At 40.2% G+C, this 20,924-nt stretch overlaps 1 protein-coding gene across 3 annotated transcripts in view; it reads left to right on the plus strand.

Annotated features, from left to right (window-relative positions):
• Nucleotides 1-7,278: 7,278 nt before the first annotated feature.
• Nucleotides 7,279-20,924, plus strand: part of LOC126299381 (run domain Beclin-1-interacting and cysteine-rich domain-containing protein) — a 134,962-nt gene continuing 121,316 nt past the window's right edge. For 2 of the 3 annotated variants that reach the window (XM_049991247.1, XM_049991248.1), the window contains exons 1-2: nt 7,337-8,303; nt 19,505-20,479. In XM_049991247.1, the coding sequence (XP_049847204.1) occupies nt 7,983-8,303; nt 19,505-20,479 (1,296 nt within the window). In that variant the 5' untranslated portion in view covers nt 7,337-7,982. Of the gene's footprint in view, nt 8,304-19,504; nt 20,480-20,924 lie in introns of all 3 variants that reach the window. The other variant, XM_049991246.1, reaches the window with a different exon arrangement.

Raw genomic sequence — 20,924 nt, forward strand, 5'->3', positions numbered from 1 at the left:
ATTGCCCATCATTCACACACGTCGCCAGACTGTATGTCATCCAGTTACACAGGACAACAAGCTACAATCCAGCGTCGAATGGCATGGTCGAACAGTTCCCCAGGACTCAGGAAGCTGCCCTAACTTGCCACAACACCTCATGGCTAGAGACACTCCCACTGGTGCTGCTCAGCCTGTGAGTAACGATCGGTGATCGAGCCATACCGCTAGTGCAACATGCCTGTACGGATGGGCATTAATGATGAATGGTATCTTTTACTTATTGTACTTAATGTAAAATTAGTGAAGAATAAATGTGTCAAAACCAAAAACTACCACCACTATTAAAACACTAAGATTCTGAACATTATTTATGGGCAGCAAATTTACAATATTGCTAACCTTCCTATGCTCTAGCATCATAAAAGCCATGGTAGGTGCAGAAAAAGGGCAGTCATACAAACCTCTGTTCAAGGCTCTTGATCCTATGACTGTTCCTGGCCTCTATATCTATGACACAATTAAGTTTTCTAAACAAAACGCACAACTTTTTTAGAATAGCCTGTTGAAGCATGATTATTAAACAAGAAACAAATCTCAGTATAAGTTGCCAGTGGAAGACTTTGCTGGAGAGATGCTCAGTAGCTCGCTACGGGCTTTTGTTGAAGTCTCGAGAACATACCTTCACCGAGGAGTCAAGCAGTATATTGTTCCCTCCTAGCTATATCTCGCGAAGAGACCACGAGGATAAAATCAGAGAGATTAGATCCCATACAGAGGCATACCGACAGTCTTTCTTTCCACGAACAATACGAGACTGGAATAGAAGGGAGAACCGATAGAGGTACTCAAAGTACCCTCCGCCACACACCGTCAGGTGGCTTGCGGAGTATGGATGTAGATGTAGATGTAGATGTAGATAGGCTAAAACTGCTGGAAAAGACGCCTTAATATATGGGTGTGAAGCTGGGACATAAAATCTGTGAAAAGTTTAAAAATTATTAAGCAGAAACATTTGGACTTCATTCGAAAAAGTACCGTACAAGTAACTATTATTTCAGTGTAGAACAATTTATGACTGATTGTCCCAAATAACTATACCTGATCTTAAACTTTATTCTATTTCATGCTAAAATCTATACTTTGAGTAAATATTTATTTTTAATTTTACTATATATTAAAAATGGATACATTAAATCATTTTGTGGTATGTAAAATTACAAAACAGCTGTAAATTATTCTCTGTATATTTACAATTAGAAAGTAGCTTTTAACTGATGAGTAATCTATGTCCTAATCATTTAATTGTATATGACATGTTATGTGACAATACAGTTTCTATTCTATTTTCTATTCTCTGTTATTTGATATCCCAGTACTGAGATCAACTGTTCACTTTATTGTGTACTTCACTAACATTCTCCATTGCACCAACCCGACTCTTTACCAAATCCCCTTTCAGCCTTTCTCCTAACTTGAAATTTTCAGCTGTGCATTTTTCACCCAGGTCATCAGTTTCATACCTTACCTCAACGTTTAATCTGACACATTCTTCTTTATTTCTGTCTATTTCTAATCTTAGCTTTCCTTCTATTCCTGTCAACTCCTCATTTAATCTTTTCTCTATAGACTGAACACTGTTTTTTTTATTTCACCCATGCTATCTATAACTTCTTTTAATTGTTCAATCATGTAGTTCCCTATGGTTTTTAATTGCACATCTTGTGCTTGCACAAAATTTTGAACCTTCTTTACAATTTGTTTCAATTGTGTAGGAGATTTCAAAACTTCTTTTAATTCACCCATATCTGTAATGTCCATTGGAACAATAATATTCTTGTCTGTCGATTCTACATTGCTTGCAACTTTATTTGCTGATGCTGGTTCTCCCATTACAGAAAATAAAGAAAGGAAAACATGAAAGTTTACATCACACGATAATGATTTCTGCACGTAGCTTGCACATGCAGATTTACTTAACTTTTATGCCTACGTCTCTTCTGCTGCAATACATACCACCAGAAGAGGCTGCCATGACGAATCTATCATAGTCTTGTGTGGCATCACACAGCCGCTGTTGTGCTTCCCGCTGCTTGGTCTGCCGCCACTCTTCCATTGAAGCACCATATCATTGTTAAAGCCTTTTTCACTCTTTCTTGCGACAACCAACACATCCTTTGTGTCGTCTACTATCATTCAGACATCCCAGACGAGAGCTCCCATTAGCTAAACGACCCTCGAAGCTACAGTTTACTTGTTGGTTCTTTAGGGAATGATACTATCACTCAATTCCTTTTCAATATTAGCGTTATTTTACGATTCGTTTAATGTGTGCAGGTGGTTAGGCTAAATAAAAATCACAATTTAATGACATATATCACTTTATTCCAATTCGATTCCACGTCCACACTACAGTACTGCCCAGTTGGAAAGACCCTGAACAACACCTGTCTCGGCATCTCACCACTTGCGCTGTCTCCATCACAAACTTGACATTCAAAATAGTTTCCTCCTAAATAACAATAATTTTCATAATTTTTCACTCATTTTGGCATTCTAAGATTATTACTTTATGCTAAATTTCACTGTTTTTAATGAAATGGAATTATTCGGTTTTACTCCTAAGAATAATTCTTCAAGACATGTGACACACAGATAGAGAATTACACTCATATTTCTGTGTGGTGCATGAATACAAATTTACGTGTAGAGTTTTCCAATGAAAACAACTGAAATGTCCAAATAACATCTTTGAATTATTTTCACAGAGTCTCTTGCACGTTGTCGCCCACTAACCACTCATGTTATTGTCATGTTACACACTCATTTACGCCCTCCAAGACCAATAGAGTAAATTTTTCGCATGCTCCCACCCTCACTTATGCCCTCTGTGTATAAAAACTTTCTTACCAACTACTCCCACCCTCTGAGCTCCGCAAATTTGCTTTCCAAATTCTCCTACTCTCACATCTGCTTTCTGGGTACAATTTGTTCAGAGCGCTTCCACACCACTTTCTGCCATCTATGTCCCTTATGTCTACTCCTATATTTGGTTCCCTTACAGACTTGCTCCAGACAGCTCACTCGTCGCTGGCTACCAGTCTTTGCAGCCACTCCAGGACCTCCCATGCCAACATAATGGTGGGGTCAGGATCCCACCCTATAGATATGGCTGCCGGACAGCTTGGACACTGCTGTTCCTTGATATTGCCACCACAAGGTCACCTGTTCTAGGATATGGCCTGTACTAGGAGTGATACTGCCCGCCACATTCACATGCATCCATGCAGATAAACCTGGTGTAGCCCCATCAAACACTAGTGTCTCCTTACCAGAGGATTCGCATGAGCTTTCGTTCCAGATGTTGCCAACCTGCCACTGCCCCAACACAATTGCAGCCCCCAGCTTCCAGGGATGTCAGCCTGTCTCTGCTCTCAGCTCCAGCACCGATGGATGTCACACACAGTCTCCTGGGACACCAGCTACATGGACAGGCCCATGTTTTACGAATCTTCCAGGTGGACACTATCCACTCATCTGTCACAGGGGAGAGGGATATGGCATATTCGCCATTTGCCGGGCAGATCTACAGCCCCTTTCACACCAGTGGTATATGATCGGCCTAACTCAGAAGAGGTTACATCAGGAGATGTAAGAACATCTACACTGACTAGACCAGCAGGAGGCAGTGTGAGCACCTTTAGAGGTCCCCAGCCCCGTAGACCTGTTTTCTTTTGTGGGCCACATGATCACAAATAATTCCTGTAGTACCTCTACGTGACCTGGGTATTTAGGGAACTGCAACACCATTCCAAACCAGTCTTCCATAGAGCTCTCGGTCAGGCGCTGACTGACCCCTGAGTTCTTCAGTCAGAATGTGGATGGAACCTTTGTTACAGCCAACACCATGCCACATCAGTCACCACCAAGTGAGGAAGCCCCAGCATCTGTGTTCATCATGAAAGGCTTTGCTTCTGTACTGGAGACGACCAAGGACATGGTATTGGCCACTGACATTCACTGCATTACTTTGTTCTACTTCTGAATGAAACTTAAACTTTATTTCACCATTATGGCCTTCAGCTTAAGTTCATACTTGTGTAAATTCAGTGCTGATCAAGAACTTTCACAAAGTATTGTAGTGACAAATTATTCTCAAAAGGTGCAGTATTTTGGTCTATTTACTTTTCAGTCAAACTGTACTGTTTGTTGTGTTGTGTTTTGTGTTGTTGTGTTTTAATTGCTACTCATCTGGCTCAAGACTTATTATTTACTTCTTTCTCAAGCTGCCTATTGGTCCACTGAGTGCTTCAGCAGTTTCCTACCAAGTATATTTCACCTTGTTCGACATTTTATTCTGTGGATCTCTTGGAACTCACAAATACCAAACACTTGTGATATTCATATTATTCTATTAGCAACAATAAATTCTCTTCTGATGACTCCAACATTCACACATCTCACATTCAATATCGAAAGCAATTTGCACACAAAATAGCAGTCGATTGTCCTCTGCACTGACAAGCAACATTATCTTGGAGGGTGGAGGGTCCATGCTATACTGGATGTATAAGCCATGTCTCCCCAATATCCTTTCTTCCAGGAGTGTTAGTCCACTGTTGCTTGTATTAGAGGTCAGAGGGCTGAAATGTGCAATATGTTAAGGTCTACTGCATGACTATAGCTTTGTTGAATTGAATCAAATTTTTTGTTCAACATGATGATGAAGAGTACACAGAGTGGTCCATTGATCGTGACCAGGCCAAATAATTCACGAAATAAGCGTCAAACGAAAAAACTACAAAGGACGAAGCTTGTCTAGCTTGAAGGGGGAAACCAGGTGGCGCTATGGTTGGCCTGCTAGATGGCGCTGCCACAGGTCAAACGGATATCAACTGCGTTTTTTAAATAAGCAACCCCATTTTTTATTACATATTCGTGTATTACGTAAAGAAATATGAATGTTTTAATTGGACCACTTTTTTCGCTTTGTGATAGATGGCGCTGTAATAGTCACAAACATGTGGCCTGCGCTGAAATCTTAAATGTAATCTCGGCCTAGCTTGCACACTGACTTTACAAATTAAGACATTGTCAGCTTGACGACTCTGGCCTAACCAGTCTCGCAAAGTATGCAGTTAACTTCTGTGTAGTTTGGAAGGTTGGAGACGAGGTACTGGTGGAACTTGGGCTGTGAGGGTAGGTCGTAAGTCGTGCCTGAATAGCTCAATTGGAAGATTACGAAAGGCAAAGGTCCTAGTTTCAAGTACCAGTAGGCACACAGTTTTAATCTGCCAGGACGTTCTCTAGTGTTGTTTCACTTGTCAGCAATGTATCATACAAAATTGGTCAGGAACTTCTGTTAGAAGTTTGCATCGGTCATTAATAAGCATTTATCATTGGTGGTTCCTTAATTATGTTACTGTATTCCGACCTTTTGCATGACGGATGGTACCTCATAACCTCTTTTTCACAGTCCGGCACTGGGCTAAGCGAATTGACGTCATGTTGACGTCTTGTCTGGTGTAAGCCTTCACCATTTGACATTGACGTCACATGATGGTCCATTATTTCCATTGCCGTATAGTCTTAATTAGCTTTAATTCACCTCGTCATCTCTGTAGTTAACTTCAATGTTTCTTAACCCATCAGCGACTGAATTAATTTTTTTCGTGATTCTTTAAAGAAATTGCGTTATTATGTCTGTAAACGGCATAAATTACACAACAGAGTTGCTTCGACAGAAGTCATTACCGCCATTAGCGAGATATTTGATTTTGCCATTTTGCAATGCTAGGCACTTTGACTACCTAAATTTATATGGATTACAACTTCAACAAAAATAAGTAGGTTGTTGAAATTTCTTATTACATATACAAGTTTTGTGCAAATTTATTATTCAGTCTTCATCATACAATTGATACTTTATAATACAGTACAATTAATAATCAAAAATCAAACCTTAAACTCACCATTATTTACATGAAATGAAATAAAACAGTCAATACACAATCCCACATTACACTTTGAACACATTGTTCTCACAATATATTTATAGTCCTTGTGTGCACATCTTTTCTTCTTCTTTCCTTCTGTGTGCTGGACGATGTGGTCAGTCTTATCAAACCTAATTGAATCTGATATGCGGCTGTCGGAACATGCCCTTGATGCAGATAGTCTCCCGGGTCCTTTTGGTAAAGCTTGGTGTCTTTGCGAGTACACTGTTGTTACTTCTCTCTTGAAATCAAGCTGAGAAATAGTTTGGTTTCTTGCTTTATTATACAAAATCCAACTGTTTTGTATGGCAACATCTAACATTCATGTAAAGAGACACCAGTACTATTTCTTGCTTCTTATTGCAATGTGATAGTATGCTAGATTCTGATCTATCTGATCAGTACCTCCCATATATCTATTATATTTGGCTACCAGTTTTGACCTGGGAATCATTATATTTCGCTTTTTTAGTTGCAAGAATCTCTTGACTTGGCCAACTTATTGTGCCCCAGATGAAGAAGAGATCATTATGACTACTTAGTTGTCCAGCCACCGCACATACAATAATCCATCATTCTTCTCTATTGCCCGCCAACATGTTCATTTCCCGAATCTTCATCTGTGTCTACATTCGGATCTGGGGCTCAACAAGCACATCACCTTCAATATCGTCATTATAAAGAATATCCAGCGCCTCAGCAAGCGAGAATCCTCTTCTAAAACAAAAAAGAGAAAATTCGTCCTTATACTGAGTACAAGCGCCTAGCGTTGCCATATGGTAACACCGAAGTTCAAACGGCCTAAATGAACGTAATTTAGTTCATAGCAAGCAGTGACTTCCAAAGAACATATATTTGAGTATTTAAAGCACAGCCATACTAAAAAACCAAATTATATATCGTAAGTTATTGTGTAATACATACTTACTCTAACTTATACTCCATTTTTCTTCGTCATTCAGCAAACAACGACTTCCAACACTGCTTACGCCGCAGAATTTAAATGTATTGTTGAAACTGTTGCATTGTAGTGATCTTTACAGTCTTATGGAACGGAATCCAGTGCTGCCAACACTCTCGCTTCGTTGAGGTCGTGGACTCGACGGTTTTTAAAAAGTCTTAAAAACGTTGCCATATGGCAACGCACGCCGCTAATGGGCTAAGATGAACTGTACCTCATAACCTCATTTTCGCAATTCAGTAATAAGTGACGCTACGTAATGTTTACGTTACGTCTACCATTTGATGGTTATGTTCCCTCCAGTTGCATTGACGTCCAGTTTGAATCGATCTTAATTGTAGCGTCTTCGACGTCGATTCTTGTTCGAGAGTAGAACATCATTGGTTTATACCTAGGAGGTCAAAATTAACTTCCTTGGTTTATTATGACATGGTAATATCACTACACTCGGCTAAAGTCACTGATGTTTCAGGTGATTCTGACAGTCAGAGAAGTGGAAGCGTGTTGTAGAGAACGTCAATTCAGAAAGAGCTTGCGTGGATAGACAATACTGATGGAGCAATAGCAGCTTAGTTGTTTTTTTCTAGTTTCAATGACGAATACATTGAAGACTAAGGAAAAACTAGAACTAAGAAGACGTCTCGTCGACAGAGTTTGTGCCTTACGCATTTATGTAAAACAAGGAAATATGTTGCATCGTCGCTATTCAACATGAAGTGCATAAGGATACACAACAGAATGAGCGTACAAAGTAGTGCTACTAGAAATTACTACAAACTAATTGTCTAATATGGTACGCAGTAAAGTCCTGGGTTGTTCTACGGGTTCTTGTGTTCGATATTTCTAGACAGATTTACTACGCTTCTAGAGGTCAACATTGTATGGACTCGTCGTGCTGTGCTGTAGAAATTTTGAAGTGTTGATGTGCCTGTTTGTGTGTTTAAACACCTGTTTCTCGAGAAATACCTTGATTTGGACAACGTCATACAGTACGAAATCCCTTGGGCATCGCAGCAATCCCTTGTTACCATCGACGACCTGTGAAAATGAATGCAATAATTCGGAGTGTTACCGCTTTTGGTGGAAGAGAGAACATGGTGAAAGATTCTTTGATGAGCCATTTATCAGAAAGTGTGAAAGATATACAGCTTCAACACACTGAACCTCAAGATGCTGCAAAAATTGTCAGTAACAATGACACAACGAACTCACTGTGCACTGTACTGGAAGCTATATTCATTCACGGCTTGAAAGATACGTTCTTAAATAGAGTAAGCCAGGCAATCGGTGCAGATCCTGACCAAAGACCTGAGCCAACGTTTTGGGGACCATTATTGGTTTTTTCTCATCGCGAAATAATCGATCAGGTTAGACATTTTACCATTATCTATTTGTTAAGTGTATATATACATTGGAAATCTCGTATAACCACTAACAACGTACACGGTATAAATTTGTCATTTACATTTTATCTATCTCTTAGAATAGTAAATAGGGCTACCTGTTATATTGTCACTGTTGTGCATGAACTGACGAGGGATATGCATGTGGATAGACCTGATAAACTTCTGGACATAGCTCGGAATAAGTTAGTATCAATGACGTTTTCTTTCATTTGACATGTTCTAGTAGCTCATGTGCTAATACTTTCTCCAGCACTCCTTTTAAGTTCACATAACTTATCAAGAGAATAATCGAATTTGGTAAAGTCAGTGTTGTTGATTGATGAAACTTGAATGTAGGCTGTACACTCTTCCTTTCCTCTCAACTTCACCACTGAAAGGGAAGAAGGAAGATAAGCCTTTGACTTCTGTTCATTGCACACCGAGTGTTATAGCGTCAATTTTTTTTACAGAGAATTGTTGACAGTCTGCTGAAACGTCTGAGTTCGGCTACATATGCTATTAGGGTTATTGCAAATTTTGGTGATAAGAATCTCGGTAAATTAGCTTACTGTGCCTACTTTCATTCACTGCTTTCGTATGGTATCATGTTCTGGGGTAATTCATCGTTGAGTAGAAAAGTATTCATTGCTCAAAAACGTGTAATCAGAATAATTGCTGGAGTCCGCCCACGATCATCCTGCAGACATCTATTTAAGGATCTAGGCATCCTCACAGTATATATATAAATTCACTTATGAAATTTGTTGTTAATAATCCAGCCCAGTTCAGGAGTAATAGCAGTGTGCATAGCTATAACACCAGTAGAAAGGATGATCTTCACTATGCAGGGTTAAATCTGACTTTGGCACAGAAGGGAGTAAATTATGCTGCCACAAAAGTCTTTGGTCACCTACCAAACAGCATCAAAAGCCTGACAGATAGTCAACCAACATTTAAAAATAAATTAAAAGAATTTCTAGATGACAACTCCTTCTACTCATTGGCTGAATTTTTAGATACAAATTGAGGGAGGGAAAAAAAGTAACTTAAGCATTAGTGTCATGCAATATTTTGTGTAATGTAATATCTTGTACAGACATGTTTCTTTAACCTGACACGTTCCACATCATTCGAAGTGTCTTATTCATGATCTATAAAACAAGTATTAATCTAATGTATACTGGTAATCCTATATTTCATGTACTGTGTGTGTAGTACTGGTACCCCTTTATTTCCCCATGTTTGTATGTTGTCTGTTCCCTGAAAGTTACGTGTAGACCTATACCAAAATACTGCAACCATTACCAAGTGAAAATAGACTGTACAGAAACCGTTTCTGTGATTCCATACACACTGTTAAGCAACAGTCACATAAGTAGCAATTTAAAATAATATAAGATAATGGTACATTTTAAAATTTGCTTCTTATGATTAATTCATCCAATCTGTATAGTCCTATTGGTATTACGTCTTTTTTTTTTTATTTATTTAGTCCTAAGGTTTTTAAATCAATTTTGGTCTGCTGTTTCCCCAAATTACACTATAGGAAATACTGCAACCATCCACTGGTCTTTTTGAAAATAATTTATTGTACCATTAGGAGTTTCTGGCCAGCACCCTTCGTAAAATTGTAGTGTTGACTTCTTTGTAAGTTTTACATTTGTCTTCCTTGGGAAAAAAAAGGGCAAAGCACTCCGTCTTCAGGCCACAAGTTGCCCATCGGGACCATCCAACTGCCGTGTCATCCTCAGTTGAGGATGGAGATAGGAGGGGCGTGTGGTCAGCACACCACTCTCCCGGTCGTTATGATGATTTTCTTTGACCGGAGCCGCTATTATTCGGTCGAGTAGCTCCTCAATTGGCATCACGAGGCTGAGTGCACCCCGAAAAATGGCAACAGCGCATGGCGGCTGGATGGTCACCCATCCAAGTGCCGGCCACACCCAACAGTGCTTAACTTCGGTGATCTCACGGGAACCGATGGACCCACTGTGGCAAGGCCGTTGCCCTCTTCTTGAAAAGGCCTTCACATATTTTAAGGTAGAGGTTTGATTTTCTTTTAAAATTCATGATGACCAATGAACTGAACCACCATAAATACAGTTATGTGTAGTTCAGTTCATTCATACCTCATGGAATTGCTAGAACGACATGCATCTCTGCTTTCAAATTTGTATTAGGGGTTTTGTTGAACCAAAAACACCACAACATAGCAGACAAATAATCTGCCATGCAGCCTTTCAAGAAAAATTGTTCTTGCATCAGCATATTAACAGTGGTCAGAAAACTTAAAAGCAGATTTTCTTGAGAATTTTTGAGAGTTGCACCAGATTATTCTGGGCAATTAATATTTGCATGTTGAACTTCGCATAACACAAATATAAAAAAATTAATCAGCATATACAGCTATATAGCAATGGTCCCAAATTTAAAGTTCATAAAACACTAAATTATAAACATAAGACAGGAACACAGTATCTCCTGAACCTCATTACATTAAACTACTCTGTGCATTGTCAGCAGTCAGTGTGGCAGTTAGCTTAAGCCCTGGGTTAGATTCTGTATTTGTTCCACACGAAGTATCACTTCGCGCTTTTAATGTATACCATATGACCTCTTTGCTAGCATACAATTTGTGAGAATTGCTTCAATGGAAAAGTGAGCAACAGTTTGGTACTTGGATACCTCTGAAACAGTGAAGTACCTGTATGACCTGATACAGTGGATGGCACACAGTTGTTCACCATCCTCAGCACAGAGGCTAGGTATATGGCTAGTCCTATAGGCACATGGGTCCAGCCAAATACCCTCTTGGTTGATAGCACTGAATGTCTATGGCTACTTATGTCTTGTTGCTCCATAAACTGTGCATCCATAATCTAGCCAGGGTCTAAATTTGTGATAAAGGCACTTAAACATTTTCAATGTCTTGAGGAACCTAGCCTTTTTTTACTGTTATATTTTGCTTGTCCCCTCCCTAAACCCCCAATTGCCCTTGGATGTCCCATTACTTTGATTGTATTTTTGGTGGGTGATGTTCTTGTCTTATTTATACGTATCTTTGCGTTATATGTGGTGATATCATAGGCACCATATTGGAGATGATTAGAATAGCCGTTTCCGCCATATTGATGATATCATAGGCCAAAGCAGACAGGTGGGATTGGACACTTCCGTATTCCCAATAATTAGCATAACAGTAGAGTTTTTGTGAAGATAATGTTTTTTAATAATAACAAATGTTCAACGTGTATGCAGTCATTCTTCAACAATACCTGTAGACGAGGAACAATGTTGTGAACAACGCTGTACAGCATATCAGTAGGTATGGTGAAAAATTGCTGTCGGATGTTGTCCTTCAACATCCCTATAGATGATTGCAGTAGACTAGGGCTATCATGTAACCTCACAACCAATAATCTCATGGGTTGAGGCCTGAGAATGTGGGAGACCAAGCATGACTGGAGGGATGGTGCAGCATGTTATCCTCACCACATGATGTGGACAAGGGGTCTTTCACACTTGTAGCAATGCGGGGCGTAGTGCCACCCTGCATAAGTAACACCTCCCAGCAGGTGTTCGGCAGGCTAGGCTTGATGGGCTTTTGTAACATATCAGTGTACCTCGCACACAGCACGCTGGCAGTTTGAAAAGCAGCACCTTGCATTTCCTCAAAGAAAAGGTTCCAGTCACAATTGATGTGAAAAATTCATGACACCGTAACTTTCTCATCATGCAGTTGGGTTTCCACGACAGTTCTAAGATTTTCAGTAGCCCAAATTCTGCAGTTGTGGGTGCTGATAGACCCTCAGAGTGTGAAATGGACTTCACAGGTCCACAACACATTAGACAACCAGTCATCATCTTCCCAGATTTCTATTGAATTCCCCCACTGCAAATGCTTTCTGCATCACAAGACCAGTGGCTAACAGTTCATGACACTGTTGTTGTTGTTGGTTCTTTTTTTTTTCAGGTAGCATAGGAGGGAATGCCTTGGTGCTCTCCAAACAGTAGTGCATGGGATGCCGGTTCGATGTGCAAACAGGTGTCACTATGCAGAGATGACCCCACCAAAGTCTCAGTTTCTTCCTGAACTGCCCAAGCAGCAGTAACACTTCCCTGGTGTATACAGTTGATGAAAAGCTCTCAGGTTTCCAGATGGGTGGCAGTGTTACGACATTTCAGCGAGTGTCAACCATGTGTGGATGCTGTCCTACTTATATCTGCTATGTGCCCCCCTCCACCTGGCCTTGGGAGGCTGGGTACAGAGAGGGTGACAGGCACAGCATGGGGGAGGGGGTGAAATTACCACCATTGCCCTCACGAGACAGGACCAGAATGCTCTGACTCCCACCATAGCAGCTTCACCACCTGACCCCTCTCTGCCTGCCAGCCATTCTGCACCCAGCCTCCTGGAGCAAGGTGGAGGGGGGCACACCACAGATATAAGTAGGACGGCATCCACAAAATCTTCACCAGAAGACTATATGTACGTCACTTGTCGAAATGTTGTATTATTATAATACTGCCACCTGAATGGATACCCGAGACCTTTTCATCAGCATTAGCATGTGTGTTGGTTGCCCAATATGGGGCCGATTGTCCAAACAACCTGTGGCTTAAAATTTTGTGATTTTCTACACAGTAACTGCACCATTAACCATTCAAATACCCTTCTTAGGGCAATAGGATCATAAAGCTGCAGTAGTGGATTCTCCAGTCTGATTATAAAGCTTCACTAATGGTGCCATTTCTTGTAAAGTCAACACGGGATAATTTCTCCCCCCCTCCCCACCCCCCTTTTCTCTCACTATAGCTCATTTTATATAAGATTCTCATGCAGCGTCACTGATGTTTTGCTGTCCAGTGCCATCTGTTGGCCAACTTTTTGCACTTGTGTTTTGATTTCAGTAAAGCCCCATGTAATTTCAGCCATGGGTGTCAGTTTTTACCTCTCTACGTACATTGTTTTGTGAGTTAGTGCATTTTCAAAATGTTAATGGGCTGCATACAAAATATATGTACATATTAGGTGTTACTTGTACAGGAAAGTAGATTTTATAGCTGCCTCCAGCTATATGATGGTGGATTGATACCTCCTGAATATATAGGAGGTGATCAGGAGCTTCCTGGCCTCTAGGATCCAGATCAGGCAACAGTAAACCATATGCTCAAAGGTATTTGCTACAAAGTGCTTTCAATAAGTACTGACACATGTTCGGTCCTCCCCTGGTTTGAGGTCGTGGACTGCAGTTGCTTCTCTCCCCAGTTTGGAAACTTGGCCTGACTGCACATTTTATTTTTTAGGTTTTTTCTTGGCGTTTTCTCCTAGCTGCAACAGCAGACTGTACGTGATTTGGTCTTGACTGGGTGTAGTACCAGGAGACTCTGATGGTGATTAAGTCTAGGTGTGGCATTTGGGGACCTTCTCTTTCATTGCAGCTGCTCTAAGTTTCCTACTGTGCTTCCTGGGAATTCTTCTGATGGTACTTGTGCTGAAGTGATGGAACGGTTGAGTGTGTCCAGGAAGTCTTGACACATACTCTCCTTGATATCATTAAAAATACAGTGGCATTTAGCCCTTGCCGCCCAAAAAGCTGAGTGTTTCTCAGTAGACAGTCAGCATCTGAACTTTTACTTTCCCACCAGCCTGATCCTGATTGTGGAGTAGCACTCTTCATTCCAGCAGGATAGCAATAGTCTTCATGGATGGCCTGAAGGCGTTGGGATAGACGAGTCAGTGGGTTCATGGGTCACTGTTATGTGATCCACCCATTCCTGAATGCTGTCTCGACATTTAAAGTAAGCTAACACTACAGCATCTAGTTAGCCTTTCCAAGCATCCACTTTGGCAGCTTTCTTTCAGGCACTTCTTGGTGTGTCCTACATATGCAGATGGGAAATTGGTCATGGCAATGCAAATTGCAAACTGCTTGACACTGAGCAGTGTCTGAAGGGCAGGACTGCGAATTAATATCTACAGCAGAGAATGGCCATATAGTGGTATTGAAGTGTATGCTCTGTCTCAGTCCAGGAGGAGGACCTGACAGAATACCAATTAGATTCTACACAGAGTACGCGGAAGAACTTGCCCCCCTTCTAACAGCCATGTACCACAAGTCTCTAGAGGAACGGAAGGTTCCAAATGATTGGAAAAGAGCACAGGTAGTCCCAGTCTTCAAAAATGGTCATCGAGCAGATGCGCAAAACTGTAGACCTATATCTCTGACGTCGATCTGTTGTAGAATTTTAGAACATGTTTTTTGCTAGAGTATCATGTCGTTTTTGGAAACCCAGAATCTACTCTGTAGGAATCAACATGGATTCCGGAAACAGGGATCGTGTGAGACCCAACTCGCTTTATTTGTTCATGAGACCCAGAAATTATTAGATACAGGCTCCCAGGTAGATGCTATTTTCCTAGACTTCCGGAAGGCGTTCGATACAGTTCTGCACTGTCGCCTGATAAACAAAGTAAGAGCCTACGGAATATCAGACCAGCTGTGTGGCTGGATTGAAGAGTTTTTAGCAAACAGAACACAGCGTGTTGTTATCAATGGAGAGACGTCTACAGATGTTAAAGTAACCTCTGCCGTGCCACAGGGGAGTGTTATGGGACCATTGCTTTTCACAATATATATAAATGACCTAGTATTTAGTGTCGGAAGTTCCATGCGGCTTTTCGCGGATGATGCTGTAGTATACAGAGAAGTTGCAGCATTAGAAAATTGTAGTGAAATGCAGGAAGATCTGCAGCGGATAGGCACTTGGTGAAGGGAGTGGCAACTGACCCTTAACATAGACAAATGTAATGTATTGCGAATACATAGAAATAAGGATCCTTTATTGTATGATTATATGATAGCGGAACAAACACTGGTTACTTCTGTAAAATATCTGGGAGTATGCGTGCAGAATGATTTGAAATTGAATGATCATATAAAATTAATTGTTGGTAAGGTGGGTACCAGGTTGAGATTCATTGGGAGAGTCCTTAGAAAATGTAGTCCATCAACAAAGGAGGTGGCTTACATAACACTCGTTCGACCTATACTTGAGTATTGCTCATCAGTGTGGGATCCGTACCAGATCGGGTTGACGGAGGAGATAGAGAAGATCCAAAGAAGAACGGCGCGTTTCGTCACAGGGTTATTTGGTAAGCGTGATAGCGTTACGGAGATGTTTAGCAAACTCAAGTGGCAGACTCTGCAAGAGAGGCGCTCTGCATCGCAGTGTAGCTTGCTCGCCAGGTTTCGAGAGGGTGCGTTGCTGGATGAGGTATCGAATATACGCTTCCCCCTACTTATGCCTCCTGTGGAGATCATGAATGTAAAATTAGAGAGATTTGAGCGCGCACGGAGGCTGTCAGACAGTCGTTCTTCCCGTGAACCATACGCGACTGGAACAGAAAAGGGAGGTAATGACAGTGGCACGTAAAGTGCCCTCCGCCACACACCGCTGGGTGGCTTGCGGAGTATGAATGTAGGTGTAGATGTAGAGTAATACTTCTAAATACATGACATTCACGTTCTCAAAAGCTGGAACCTGGCAACAGGTGGTGGTCGACCCCTGTGTACGAACGTCCTCACAGAGGAGGAATGGTTGAGAAGTTTGTGAATTACAAGAACCTCTTTAGATAAATCTTGATTAGGAAGCAGGTACAGAGAGCATAGTGTCATTTCATTGGGCACACTCATACTACTACTGGTGGTGGCGGTGACGGTTTGCGGGTGCACATCAGCTATGGCAGGAACTGCCTGTAACCTTAAGTTAACTGTTCTTGCTCCTTCTTGTGTGTCCTGAACCCATTCATGTTCCAGTGCAGTATGGGATCTATTTTGTCAGTTTTGCTACAGAAATTAGATGGATTGTAGTTCAGGGTTAAAAAGAGGGACTGTTTGTTTCACTCTGACAGACTATGTATTCCATTATTTTCACGGACATGTCCTCTTCAGATTCACCAGCTGTGTTAAACTGGCAGAAAAGTGCTTCATTCAGATGTTATTAAACTTTCATGTCACATTGGGTTGAATGTTATGTCGTCGAAGTGTTGACCCTTATGTGAATTTTTGTACTAGAATTGCCAGCATTTTGGATTTCAGTCAAGTCATGAGAAGCAGCCCTATGTCATAGGTGTTTTTCGGGAGTCAAGGTGTGCAGGACTAACTTTGCACGCACTATGGTCACACAGGCATCACTTTTATCACCAGGAATAAAATCAGTTTCTTAACTCTTTTGTCAGATGGTATATGTCTAAGTGGAGCTTACCCTTTGTTCCCCCTCTGTACTCTGTGGCTGCTCTGCTTTTTACTGGAGTGAATGTAATGGTTTGTATGCAATGTCAACTTTGGCAACTGGCTTCTCAACCATTTGTAAATGCAGGTTGCTGCATTGATTTGTATAGTATTTGCAGCTCAATGTAAGGTACTTGTTTGGTGGTGTATTTCTTGCCCCCTTCTTTTCTGCTGGAGATATTTTGCAGTTTTGAGTCTGTGCAGCAAGTTCACTGGGAAAGTCAATTTAAAATTGGCAAAGTGAGTAGGCCTATGTGACACCGGCCTTTTGAGCTGCCTTGTCTTATCTACAAGAAGTTGCCTCCCATCTATATGCAAATGACCATATAACTGTCACATTTACATTGTGAAGGACCTTGGTATGTATGGCCACACTTTTAAATGGAGGAAGCCTTCCTTACTGTATTCTGTCAGTAAAAGTCAGAAGTTGGAATAGGCAGCAGTCTTCCCAATTTCACTTTGCCATGGAAGCAATTCACACAAATTGTCTGCTAGCAAAGTCATATGGTATACATTAAAAGCACGACATAGTGGTACTTGATGTGGAACAAATGCAAAACCTAACCAGGGACATAACTAACGGCCATGTTGGCTCCTGAAAATTCAGAGCATTTAATGAGGTTCAGGAGATACTGTACTTCTGCCTATGTTTTTAATACAGTGTTTAATGAAATTTAAATTGTGGACCACTGCTATATAGCTGTGCTTGACAATTTGTCTAACAAGTGAATACACAATGATCTGATTTTTGTATTTTTTTTTAAATATTTGTGAAGTTCAGAACACAAATATTAATTGCCCAAAATAAATTGATGCAACTCTAAACAATTCTTGAGGAAATCTAGTTTGAAGTTTGCTGAATGTTGTTACTTTGCTGAAGCAATGTCGATTTTTCTCGACAGGCCGCGTGGCTGTGTGGTAAATTGCTTGCTTGCCATGTAGGTTGACAAAATCGCAGATACAAATTTTGAAGCAAACGTGCTTGTTCTTCTAGTAATTCCCTGAGCATTAGAATACATAATGGCAGAAGAAAATCAGTAGCATTCCAGACAGGCAATGCTGATGTAAGTCTAGTTTTACTCATTGTTTTTTCACCCTTATCCCCTGCCCCTCCCCTTTTTGGTTCAGTTTGGGTAGCTGCAGCATTCAAATATAAAGTTCATCAAATCTATGTTAATTAACAATAATTGATACTTTAATGAAAAATGCATGTTGTCTTATTTCTAATTACATATCTCACACGAAAAATCCAGGTTTCATCGCAAATGTACATTCTTAATTGTTAATATTTTATAAAAGATGGTTTAAGTTTTAAAAGATTAAAAATTTCTTTTTCATCCTTGTGTACTTTATGATTTAGGGAAATGTTCAAAAGTTTGCCAGGGCTGGGAATTGAAACTGTGCCACATACATGGTGGGCAATCATTCTACCATGCAGCCACATGGCTTTTCAAGAAAAATTGACCTTGCATTACTGGATTAAAGACAGAACTCCAAAGATGATTTTCTTAAGACTTTGAGAGTTGCATTCACCTATATTTGCTGATAGATATTAGAGCTCGGAACTTCACCCATGTGGTACAGATTTAAGATGGCTGCTCAGCTGTTTTCCCTAAATGCCCTCAAAATTTATTTACAATTTGAATTTAATATATTTCATGCAATATTACATACAGGCAAGGGAGCCAGTATGATGTATATGTGCTGAAAAATTGCTCATTTGTTCATAATCTCTAACTATACTTACCCAACAGACAGAAATGCCTGCAACATCTAGGACTCTCATCTTCTGAAAGGCTGAGAGAAGGTTTCCTGGATACTGGGTTACATGGGAATTAGTGGAGACATCACCTCGTGAAGCATACACTGAAATTGCTGTAGCCCAATGATTTCTCTCTGTATGCTATATCCTTACTGGTGAGATAATGAGTCTTAAGATAGTTGAAACAAGACTGCTGGAAGCAAAAGACAATAAGCTGCAGCTGGTAAAAGTAAACTACATGGTCTAGCATACCAACACCTGGCCAAGAAATTGAGATGAAATCAGGTGAAACAAAGCTCTCACCGGATATGCTCCTTAGATTATGGAGAAAGTTTTAATGTGTCACCAGGTTGGCTGGCTCATCCAGTTTTTTATTTTATTTATTTTTTATTAATTATTCATCCACTCACACACTTTCCTGTGTTATTATTTTGACCAATACTGTGTATTTCAGTTAAAATTTTAACAGTGCATTTTAACAATGACAGTTTTATGTTCTGTGTGATTTGTTATGCCTGGGTAGGTGAATGTGCACAAAAATGGCGGTGTGCAATTGCAATTTTGAATGAGTTTAATGGCTGGATGATTTAAAATTTAGATTGGCATTATTGTTCCAATTATTAAGGCAGCTACATGGTTGGTCATCTTTTCTGTTCTAGCACTCTATTTGACTAGGCCATTTTTCTTATCATGGTCCATTTTTTCCCAGCAATCATTACTGTCTGGGTCGTGACTTGTTGTCCCTTGCGTATCAGTATTGCCTCCTCCTTGCGTCCTTGTTTTCATCTTGTTGCTGCATTTGGGTATCTGCCTTAACTTGCATTCATGTTACCATACTCTGGCTGTATTACCTATTGCTTCTGGGATCATGAGGCATTGAATCTGCTACTAAGGAAGAGGCGGTGTTGAGCAACAGGTGTGGACATTGCAAGTGAACTGATTCTTTCTTGCTACGTGGGGATATGTAGGAAGAACACTGCCTAGAAAAGTGTTAGTTGTCAGGTCTGCCACATAGCCTTCATCAGTCTGTTGTAGTTTTGCTAAGAGCTGTTTGTTGTATGTGTTTTGTAGAAGTGAGAGATAATATAGCAGTTAATACAATGTTAATATTTTTTTTCTCCATCCAGGTAAATTCGCTGAATCTTGTTACAACAGATGTCGGTCGTTGCAGAGTGTGGCTCCGTATTGCATTAAATGACTGCTTGCTTTCAAGGTATTTGGAAGCAATGAGGCAAGATGGAAGTGCCCTTAAACCTTACTATCGAAGTTCTGCATTTGTTCGTGATGGTGAAAGGTTAGATGTTGCTCAGCGATTGATTGAGGGAATAGAAGGAATTACTGCTACACTGGCATGCAATTCCAGTTTACTGAATGTGTGGACCAATACACCATTGCTCCTTGCAGGCTTATGGACACCACCATTGCGGGCCTGTCCAGTAATGTCTGGTGTTGACATAGCTAGAACCCTAGATGATAATTATTGTATACCGCCTGCAGCTGAGAAGTCGCCTAATACATCAGTATCACTGCCTGCATCTCTTCAAGAATCTGGAGTAAGCAATGTGTTACCACTTAGTGAAGATGAAGCTTTGAAAATAATTTTAGGTACACCTGTTAATGATGCACCAATTTCTGAAAGACTTAGGTTAGAAACAGAAAGGTCTAGAGATGAAGACTCTGCAAAAAAGGTAATAGAAGATGAAAATTTGGAAGGACAGAAAAATGGAAAAGATATACCTGTGAGACCAAATGATACTAGTCATACAGAAGAAGGTTGTGAATCTTCAAGTGTTGGAAATTCTTTGTTCGGAAGAGTTGGATGGTCCTCTTCCTTTGATGAGGTGATGGAACAAGGTTCCTCTAAAAGACTAGAAGAAAGTACTACAAATGAGAAGGAGAATATTGTTTCAAGGAGGACTTCTAGTGCAACAGTAGTGATGCATAGCAGGTTAAGAAGCCCAAGTGAAGTCCAAAGCTACCATTCTTTGCTTGAAAGCTACAATTTGCAATATGTCAAGACTCCAGATATGAGAGAATTTCTCCAGCGCTTTGAAAATTGTTCCAGTGAAGCTGTGAATCCTGGAAATGGCTCTGATGATCCGGTAAGTTAATATTTAGTGAAATATTATAAATTCTATCTAAACAAAAAAAATTTAAATGTTTCGATATTGTCTTAGCTGAAATGACTTCCTAGTTAATTTTGTGGACTAACAGGTTAGTCCTATATTATTTTGTTCACGTTGTCATGATTGGCCAGTTTTGATTTTTGCCATTTTAAAGTGCACCTACATAAATTGGCAATGCAAAGAAACTGGGATACTTGGAACAAAAATAATATAAGAAATTGTCTAGTCATATGAAAATAATGTTTTGTAGAAACAATTAAAACATGATTTACTGACTGTCATTTAAGAGTGTACAGTTTAGCATGTTGTTTTAACAGGCCATACAATAGTGTCTGTTAAATGTACAGAAATAGATGGTGTAGTCCGCATGTACCAGAGTTCCTATTTAAACTGTGGTAAAACCCTGTTAAGTACAGGAGCA

The sequence above is a fragment of the Schistocerca gregaria genome, chromosome X, assembly GCF_023897955.1.
Source record: "Schistocerca gregaria isolate iqSchGreg1 chromosome X, iqSchGreg1.2, whole genome shotgun sequence".
Lineage (NCBI taxonomy): Eukaryota > Metazoa > Arthropoda > Insecta > Orthoptera > Acrididae > Schistocerca > Schistocerca gregaria.